The following is a 10456-nucleotide window of genomic DNA, read 5'->3' on the forward strand; positions in this document are numbered from 1 at the left end:
CCTAGGCCCAGCAGGTTTGGGGATCAGGTTTCAGGGGAGTTGTGCCTCCCTGCTTGGTGGTTTTCTCCAGTCTCTGCCCCTGCTACATCATTGATGGCACATGCCTTCCAGCACTGTGAGCCAGACTTGGGCCAGGAGGCAAGCAACCTCAGGGAGCTGAGCTTGGCACCTAGACTGGTACTAGTACTCAAAAGGCCTGTGTCCTGTGATGCCCATGGGGAATGAGACAATGTTGCCATCCCCAAATGCCCACACACAGTTATGCCTCCAAAATCATGAGACTGGCTCTAAAATAACACAGATTTAAACAATCAGTGCTGGGTCTCTGTATCAGTCTTCTGATTTGGTTTGTCAGGTCATACTTACACATTTCCCTGTTGCCATGGGCTGGAACCTGATGTGTTAAAAGCAAGCGAAGATGGTCACAGGTTCACTGGACTCCAGTGAGCAGGAGCTGAAGGAAAACATCTGATACACAGCTGGAGATGAAAATGGGGAGTCTGGCAACAGTAGCAGGGAAGCTGGGCAACTTGAGAGCAAGTGGGCTCAGACATTGACAGAGTTCAGGAAGAGGGCCAGGCAGACTGGGAACCCCACACTGAACAGTTAAACCATCCAGGGAGGCAGTGCAGCCCAGCCTAACCAGGCACTGCTGGGAGATGGTCCTGAGCTGAGAGATGGTAACAAAGCTCTCAGAAGAGTTGGGGAGGGAAGAGAAGGACTTGCAGAGTGCTGCTCTGACAGCTAGAAGGTGCTGTGACCATGAACAGAGCTGGGAAGGCCAGGCCATGGGCATGAGAGTAAGCATTTGCTGCAGTGGTAGAGGCAACACACAGCTAGTGGGATTGGCTCCAGTGGAATATGGCACCAGCCTGGAGTGCCATCCACAGCTCAGTGGTCTGTGACTCTCCTTCTCCTGGCCTATGACTCCCTCAGGGAGCTAGAGCAGCAGCGGAGTCTTGCAGATAGCTAGCAGCCCTTGAGCCAGTTGAATGGAAGGTGAATTAGTTGCCAGGGTGGGACGAATGTAGCCTCTAAAGCAGCCTGCCCTTTGGTGGGCTTTGCTGCTGGCTTCTTTTTCTGCAGTGGCTCATGATGTCAGCCTAGACTAGAGGTGGCAGCACAGGCTAGAGCCACAAAGGCACTTATGTGCCTGATAGCTGCCCATTTGAGTCACCTAAACAAGCACTTAGTCCCAACCCCTCCTGCTCCTGCTTAGCTGCTGCCTCCTTTAGGAGATACCGAAGGGCTCCAGGCCCCTAGATTTTTGTAGCTGGGCCTGATGCAGCCACCAAGCTGTGCTGCACCTACATCCTGCTGCTTTTTATTTGGTGGGGTTAAACATGGGCCAAAGCACAGTAAGGTGGTGCTATGTGGAGGGAAGGATTTCCTTGCTTTTTAATCCAGATTTTTCCCCCAATATGCTAAAAAGAGTATTCTGGGGTTATTGCAAAACAGCTTTTATTTGGGGGGGGGGTTGTTTGTTTGTTTGGTTCAGCTGCTGAAGAAGGCAGGCAGGCAGGCAGGCAAGCTATATAGATAACTATGTATTTCTAAAAGACATCCTAGCAGGAAGAGCTCTTTGTCATTCAGCCTATGAGTGAACCGGTTTGCTGAGCAGAATGAAACTTGGTCATGCTGTGGATGGGCATGCACTGCACATATTGGTGCTGTTCCTCAGGAGGCTAATACTGTATTTTTTCACATACCACATGCATCTCTTTGCTGAAAATTAGCTACTGGAAATTGCGGTGTGTATATTAAGCCAGGCAATATATCCAGCAGCTATGGAGCCCCATGTGCTCACTGCACTGCTCATGTCCCAAAGTGAAATACTATGGGGGAGGAGGGGAAGGGGTACAGGGGGAAGAAGGGAAAATAACCCTGCATATGCTGGACGGGGGGCATTACAGTAAGCATATGGGAGCTCTCTAGGGGAGCTGGCTGGCTGTGGACAATGGCTTCCTAGCAGCTGCCTTTGCAGCAGCTTGAGGGTGTCTCGTCAGCACGTACTTGTTAAAGGGAGACAAGGTTCTTTGAGTAGATGTGATATCTTTTTTTAGACGAACTGAATAGTTGAAAAAATTGTTCTTTGTGAGCTTTCGGGCACAAACACCCTGGGGTTGCTGCTGCTACTATAGCTGAGGGATCAAGTGTCCACAGTCAGCCTGCAGCTAGGGGGTTAACGCAGCAGCCACAGGTTGTTGGTCTCCTACTGCTACTGCTGGTATTGTCACTACTGGCCATCATGGTGGCTGCAGCAGGGGCACTTGAGAGGGCAGATGCTGTGTTAGCTCTGGGCAGGGAAGTTATGTTTTTTTAGTCAGTGAAAAAGCTTTTTTTTCCTTAATTCTGCCTGCTGAAAACAAAGTGTGTGTCCTGTTCAGGGGGATGTGGCATGTGTAAGACACACACATCTCTGACCTGATAATCACTGGCTGCCAAGGCATAGTTTCCCACATACACGCACAGAACAAGGCAGCCTAGGGAGATGCCTGCAGATGAGCTCACCAAAACCAGCAGCTAGGGCAGACATCAGCTTTTTGCCTTGTAGGAATGTCGGGGGGTCAGCCTTCCACAGACATAGCAGGCTCTGGTTTGCACAGTTAGCAGGGATCTGAGCAGTATTAACTTCCTGCTGCCAGCCAAGAGGCTGATTTGGCCAAGGATTTGGCTCCTTCATCTCACTCACAGCAGCCAGCGAAGTGAAAGACAAAAGAATCCTGGAGCTCTGCGGGGGGGACCTCCCTACTTGGTGCCTTAGTTCTGAGGCAGAAGCATCACCCCTGCTGCAAAAGTCCCATTTCCCATCTGGTCCACATTGCCACAGTGAGGACCCCCAGCCTTCATCTAGAAGCAACCCATGTACTGAATTCTGCTCCAGGCCCTTCTGTCGACAGGACCTTTGCCCAACTGCTGGGGGAAGTAGATACCTGTGAAGGCCAAGTTCATCCTCCTGTGCCTCCCTGGGTCAACTGTAGGGTTAACAGAGGCCTAGGAACCATGGTAAACCCTCTGGGGGCTCCAGTGAGTTCTATTGCTAGCAATGGGGGAGGGGGAGGCTGAAGAGGGTGCACAATATTATGGGGGGAGGGGTCTATCACAGCTGCCAGAGAGACCAGTCCCCCTGTCCCTCAAGCAACCAGCACAGCAGCAGAGAGTGGGGGACTTTGGCCTCAAGTGCGATACTATGTACTATTCAGCACAAAACCAAGGAACAAAGGGAAAATGTTACTAGCAAGGGATGAGCAGAAGGGAGGGACCACCTGCTGATTTGTACATCCTATTGCCAAGGCTGTGCCAGACCTCCAGGGACACTGCCTATTTCAGGGAAACCTGAGGAGCATGCCTAGAAAAATTGACATAGGAAAGCAAGGCCCGCTGGGTACCACTTTGAGAAGCACTGCTGTAGAGTACAAAGTGGTGGTCTGGTTGCCAGTCCACAGCGAGTTGCCAGGAAAGAAATATATTCACTGGTCCGCAGCGAGTTGCCAGGAAAGAAAGAAATATATTTTCAGAAGCATAACATTGATATGTCCTAGTGCCACAGTTCGTACGTTCCAACACTCCAGGTGACGTCACGTCGTGCGAGGTGAGGAAAGAGAAAGAAACAGCCGGTCGCGCATTTGTGTAGCACTGTTACATGCAGTTGCTGCCACCGGCTGAACTGGGCAAAGGTCCCTGGCCCATTGGAAAAAAAATTGCCGGTCCGCCACATCAGATAGTTTGAGAAGCACTGCTCTACAGGACAGAGGCAGGTTATGGACTGCCGTAGCCCTGAGCCTGCTGGAGGGAGTATCAACCCAGGGTGGCCTCAAGCTGTGCGTTTTCAAGGAAAATAAAACATATTTTACACAACACAAATGTACTACTGCTCAGTAAAGAATGTATACAAGGAACAAGCCATGTGTTGGCAGTGCTGGGCAGGAACACAAGCTAGCATTTACCTGCTCCAAACAGCTCACTTCAGTGCTCACTGAGCTGGAGAAAAGGCTGCTAAGCAAGACAAGCTGGTACCTGGATGGGCAATGACCCTAGACATTCTTGCTCTAGGTGGAAGGTGATGCCCGCACAGTGCAACGGCTGCTAGTATCATGCATTCTGGGGAGTGTCTGAGGACAGGCTGCCATGGGGACTGTAGTGAATCTTGGTCCTTTTGCCTTTCCTCCCCACCCATCTCCCAAGCTCCAGACTCTGAACTCAAGCATCTCCAGGCATTTACCTGCCCTGGCTGTTTTTTTCTTGCTTCCTATCATGGACAATCTTTCAACAGACATTTGGGAGGGGGCCCTCAAGGATACACCAGATGAGGTCACTGGTTAACCCTCAGACAAACAGCAATTATTAGACTGAATGGCTTCCCATACATCAAGGGGAAAGTGTCCTAAGATTGAACAACATGTGCTTGAAAACTTCAGTACAGGTAACCAGCAGCTCTGTAAGTGGTGAAAAGTTGGATTGGCTATAACTAGTTCTGTGAGCCAGCCTGAGCCAAGGAGGTGAGCCACTTGTAGTTGCAATCTCTGAGTCCAAGTAAAGCACACAGGGCATGTCCTGTACTGAGATTTTTTTGAACTCAAACAAAAAAACCTGCATTGTGGACTAGAGAAGCTGCAGCCATTTTGCTTGCAACACTGCTGCAAAAATCTGGTAGGCTGAATGCCTTTTACTGCACTGCCTGACAGGCAGTGTTTGCCTTCTTGATGTATAATCTGAATGCTAAGGTTGGTCTGCAGCATGAGTCTCATTCAGTTCTGAATGTTCTGTGCTATATTTGCAGTTTTCATTTTATTGGTATATTTTTGCTGACTGCAAACATTTTTATTTGGAGTGTGTCAAAAGCTTCTTCTAGTGGGTGTACTTGGGGATACTCTTTGGCTACATAAAAGTACTGTTAGTTTTCTATTTTATTATCAATGCCATCTCTTAAATAGATTGGGTATTTCAAGGATCTTTTGTTTCTTAACCACAAGTGGTTGGCCACCATTTTGAGACCTGTGTTGTTTGTGCATGTGTGAAATTTCTTATTTCTTCTAGTCTTCCAACTCCTCCTAGTTTTCAATTTTCTGTGGTGACACTTGGTGCAGATCCAGCCATGGCCCAGACATTTGAGGTCTGCAGAGAAGGAAGGACCACAACAGCTATTTGCATGTTGGTATTTTATTCCATTATTATCCAAGTACCTTTTAAAAGATAATTGTACAAGTCAGCACACAAGGATGCTCAGGAGATACCATCGGTGGGCATGCCACTGACGGCTGATGCTGTGCTTAAAAAATGTACATATTTACAGTGGAACCCTTTAGAAAAAAAGGGAAAATGGGAGGGAAAAACCCAAAAACCTGTGACTGTCATGTACATTAACAATCTCACCAGACACAGAATATGACCAGAATTTAAAAAGAGGAAGAAATGTTTGCAATGCAGTTCCCTGGATGAAAACAAATTCTGATTTGCTGGACTTCACATAGTGAGAGGCAAGTTACAAAATTATGTTCAAAGGCACTCTGTGACATTTACAATATACTGAGAGACAAACCTGCCTGTGAACAGGCCTGCCCACCAGATCACTACCTACTGTCCTCATGGTGACAGGCAGGCAGCTGGCACTCAAGCAGCACTGCAGCCAGCAGGTGCAGCAGCAGCAAAAACAAGAGTATTGGGAAAACATAACAGAAAAACAGCTGTGGACAAGATCAGTGCTGATGTGAAAGCCCTCATGTCCCAGCTTGTTGTGCAAATAAAGTGGCACAGAGAAGCCCACTGCTTTGCAGCCAGGGCATGGGCTGCTATCTAAAGAAGGGGGTCTGGTTTGGGTAACTTAATTGCCAACTACATACACTTCCTCTGGCACAGGGAAAATATTCAGTGTGGGTGATTAATGGACTTCAGCTCAGTACATCGTTAAGGGAAGGTATATGGAAAACTGTAGGAAGAAGGCAGGTGCAGTTTGAGACAGTAGACTCAGGACTGCATACTAAACTCTCCTCTTGACAGGGCTGTCTCACATATTTGGTATGTACCATATTTAAACCATCAGTCACTTTGGGTTATGAGCTCTCAGCATTCTTGCAACTTCGTAAATAGAGGGGGCCTGGAACCCTAAGAACCCAGGCAACTCTGCAGTCATTTTGCTGTTCGGGGAAATGCCCTTTCATGAGATTCCTGAACAGTTTCTACTGGTGCTAAACAGTCCTAAATGGATGCACCAAGGTAAATCAGACACAGAGAGAAATACAACCAAAGGCTGGAAGAGAGATTAGTGCCTTTGCTGCAGTATCTGCTGAATGTCCCCTCTCAGAGGAGTCAGGATTTAACAGAAAGGCAGCTATGCTATAAGAAGCAATCATCCTGCAGCAGCCACATGCTAAGATCTCTCTCCTTTCCATGCAACTATGGAGTGGAATGGAGTGTGGAATGGAGAGGAGATTTCTGTTCTAAATGTTACATTTTCAGGTGCTCTTTCTTAGTATTTTCTTGTACAGAGACTCATGGAACTAAATCAGGTCTCAGCATTTTGAGGTTCAACACTCCACCCCTGGGTATGACAAATTTTCACCATTTGCAGACTAACTGCACAGTAACTAACAGACTAACTAGTACTAAATGACTGTGCAGTAACCAGAGTTATTGAATAGTAGCACTGCTGAATGGCTTTCCTGTGATGCTGACTGCATAGTAGCCTGAGACTATTGTGCAGTAGCATCACATCATGCTTCCTGTCACACGATGCTACTGTGTAGTAGTCATGGGCTACTGTGCAGTCAGTGTCTCATGTAGACATGGCCAGTAAGATGCTAAATTTTGAGTTTTAAGCAACAAGCTTTTATCAAGGACTCTCATTTACTGCTAATTACATCTGAGAGTCCTACGGTGAAGTACACACTCAGAAATGGCTTCCAGCTGGGAGCAGGTTGCATGGAGAATCTCTGGAGTTATTGCCTCTAATGTGCAAAGAAATATGAGTGTGAAGTGGCACTTCACAAAGAATGCCTCCAGTACTATGCCTGCTGCTCCCATCTGGAATCCCACATAACCATTTCCAGGATATTCCCATGGCAGCTGGACTTTCAGACAGGCTCATGGGACCAAAAAGGCTCTAGTCACTGAACAAAAGTGGAATTCCCAGTGCTGAAACAGCTTGTCAATACTGGCTTTCAGTAACGAACAACTGCAGTAGATGATTTTATGAGAAGGTCACTGTAGTAAGAGCTCCTCAACCTGAATCCTCTCCTCTTGGGGCTACTTGCTCAAAGTTATGACCAAAGAGAGGAAAAAAAAAACACTCTTGTAGGTCTGTTAGCTTAAAATACCAGCATGGTTAAATGACGAAAACTATATTTGCTAATATGACATAAACAATCCTTCTCCCAGCCAGATTTTAAAGCCCTGTATAAGCCAGCTGGAGTAGGGTCTTCACATCAGCATCTGAAACAGCAGCTTGAGTGAATTTTCCAAAGGGCATTCTCAACTCCCCCAGCACACGGTAGCATCAGCTAAAAGTCACCCACATTCAGGATATTGGGGAATGGTAATGTGAAGGCAAAGATTCACACTGAGTTTGACACATGGCTGTACACTTTGGGTGAGCTCTGAAGTACCTGTATGTCTTACATTTACATAAGAGCACTGTGACATTGGAAATATTTTCCTTTTATTACAACATATCAAAAATATGCAGCTTTAGTAAACAAGGTCATATTACACTTTCTAATGTAACTGTACAATGCTAGATTACACTTAATATTCGGTAAGGAGAAGCAGCCCACACCAGGATTCCTCCTGGAAGGTATGTGTGGTGAAAGACCTCCCACTGGCAAAACGTAGCTTGCGTAAGTTCCTTGTGAGGAGCTGAGGTGCCTCCCTTCACCCTGGTGGTGCCCCTGCACCAGTGGAGCAGCATCCCAAGCATCTGCTTTGGACCATCTTCTTCATTCCCAAAGTCTCCCTCTTTCTTTCTTTTTTCCCTTGCATTACGGGAGCCTTGGAGGTTAATCAATCTTCTCAACTTTCCCAATGATCTTCTCCTCAAAGATGGGTAATATGGCATCATCCTCCCGCACCTCCTCGAAGACCACTCCACAGTCAAACTCATCACTCACTTTTTTAAAGTAATACCTACAAAACCAGGGAGAATCCAGATGACTGCCTGGCTGGAATTGACCATGATACAGATGCCTGCAGGGTCTCCTCTTCCTCAAGCCTGCAGCAGCACCATCCCCAACAGCTAGGTAACCTTCAGAAACCACACACTAAACCCAAACCCAGATCCTTGGTAATTAATGTCCACAGGAACACCACGATCAACAATAATCAACATCTATAGCATACCAACTGGCTCAAAGGTCCAGCTAAAACCCATCTCCAGTGTTCACAAACAACTTTTCACTGTAGTGGGGGAGAATGGAAATGCCTGGCAGCAATGACATGGCAATTCCCAAGACCAGGAATAGGGACCAAATCAGAACTTATCAATCCCAGTGCTACTCCATTCAGAAGTGGCCTAGGTGTGGCCTTGAGACAAAGTATATTCAGAGCAGTACCAGAATCAGAGGCTACTGATGAAGCAGGCCAACTGGTTCTATAACCCATCCCGAGTCCCACTGTTTGGGGATGTTCTCTTGGTTAGAAAGGATCTGGAGCCTCAAGGGGCCATAGGTCTCAGATTGCAACTGGTCTCCACATAAACTGTGCAGCTCTTGTACTCCTATGAAGCTGCTCATGTGGTTCATACCAGATGTTGGGAGACTTGACAGGGAGGAAAGGCGGGGGTGTGGCACTTTATGTCAAAAAACAATTCACATCCTCAACGAGGAGCACTGGGTCAGAGGAGGGGCAGACTGAAGTGCTCTGGGTCAGAATACAAGGGGGTCGGGGGGAAAGGGACTTAACAATGGAGGTCTACTACAGACCACCCAACCAGGGAGAAGAGCTAGACTGGGAATTCTCAGGTCAGCTCACAGAGGCAGTTAAGTCAAAGGATGGGGTTATCATGGGTGACCTAAACTATTCGGACATCTGCTGGGAAGAGCAGCCAGCCAGGTCTGACCGCTCACGTAGGTTCCTAGCCATGTTACAGGACCTCCATCTAACCCAGGGGGTGCACAGTCCCACCAGGGAAAATGCCTTGTTAGACCTGGTCCTGGCCACAAGCGACGACCTCGTGAGGGGACTGTGGGTGCTCGATCACCTGGGCAATAGCGATCATTGCCTATTGGAATTCACTATCCAGCACAGGGTGGCAAAGGCCTACAGCAAGACAGCAGCCCTGGACTTCAGGAGGGTGTATTTCATTGAGTTAAGGAGACTAGTCAGGGAGGCACTGAGGTCCTGGAGGGGAGGGGAGCTGGGAGTCCAAAAATAGCGGTCGTTCCTGAAGGAAACAATCCTCCAAGCCCAAAGGGTGGCAATCCCAACACGGGATCAAAGGGGGCAAGAGTGCTCAAAAGCCCCCATGGCTAACCAAAAGCATCCAGGAACATCTCAAAGCTAAAAAGGAGGCGTATACCCAATGGAAGGGAGGGGCCGTCACCAGGGAGGACTATACCTCCATTGCTCGGGATTGTAGTGGGGCTGTTAGGAAGGCCAAGCCAGAGATGGAACTGGGACTAGCAACCCGGATCAAGGATAACAAGAGATCCTTTTTTAAATACATAGTGGGTAGAAAGAAGGTTCCAGGTAACGTGGGGCCTCTCCAGGACACGCTAGGAAATCTGGTGGTCTCACCAGATGACAAAGCTAACCTATTTAACAATTTCTTTGCCTCCATTTTTCTGAGCAGGGACCAGGTCATCCCCCACACCAGGATCCCCAATGGTTCCAGGGGAGGCACAGCCAGGCCCAGGGTCAGAGAGGACCTAGTCAGGGAACTTCTGGTGGGACTGGATGTGTTTAAATCAGCAGGTCCTGACAATCTCCACCCCAGAGTGCTGAGGGAATTAGCAGAGGTCATTGTGGGACCCCAGCACAGCTTTACGAGCACTCGTGGTACTCTGGCGAGGTGCCAGAGGACTGGAAAAGGGCCAACGTGGTCCCCATTTTCAAAAAAGGGAGGAAGGAGGACCCAGGAAATTATAGGCCTGCTAGTCTTACCTCGGTCCTGGGGAAGCTCTTTTAAGAATTATCCAAGTGCACATCTGCGAGGGGCAACCAACATGGGTTCATTAGAGGCAGGTCCTGTCAGACCAACCTGGTGGCCTGACCATCTATGACCAGGTCACAAAATCCTTGCATGCAGGTGTTGCAGTGGACGTAGTTTTTCTGGACTTTAGGAAGGCCTTCGACACTGTCTCTCAACCCACTCTCATTAAAAAATTAGGAGATTGTGGTGTCAATGGCTGCACAGTAAGATGGGTTGCCAATTGGCTGGAGGGTCGCACCCAGAGAGTGGTGGTGGATGGGTCATTTTCAACCTGGAGGGATGTGAGCAGTGGGGTCCCCCAGGGCTCAGTCCTTT

At 48.2% G+C, this 10456-nt stretch overlaps 1 protein-coding gene across 1 annotated transcript in view; it reads right to left on the reverse strand.

Annotated features, from left to right (window-relative positions):
• Window positions 1-5142: 5142 nt before the first annotated feature.
• AXIN1 (axin 1) overlaps window positions 5143-10456 on the reverse strand; it is a 240734-nt gene continuing 235420 nt past the window's right edge. Inside the window, exon 11 of the mRNA XM_006020869.3 lies at window positions 5143-8118. Coding sequence (XP_006020931.1) covers window positions 7992-8118 — 127 coding nt within the window. The 3' untranslated portion in view covers window positions 5143-7991. The remainder of the gene's footprint in view (window positions 8119-10456) is intronic.

The sequence above is a fragment of the Alligator sinensis genome, unplaced genomic scaffold, assembly GCF_000455745.1.
Source record: "Alligator sinensis unplaced genomic scaffold, ASM45574v1 scaffold410_1, whole genome shotgun sequence".
Classification (NCBI taxonomy): domain Eukaryota; kingdom Metazoa; phylum Chordata; order Crocodylia; family Alligatoridae; genus Alligator; species Alligator sinensis.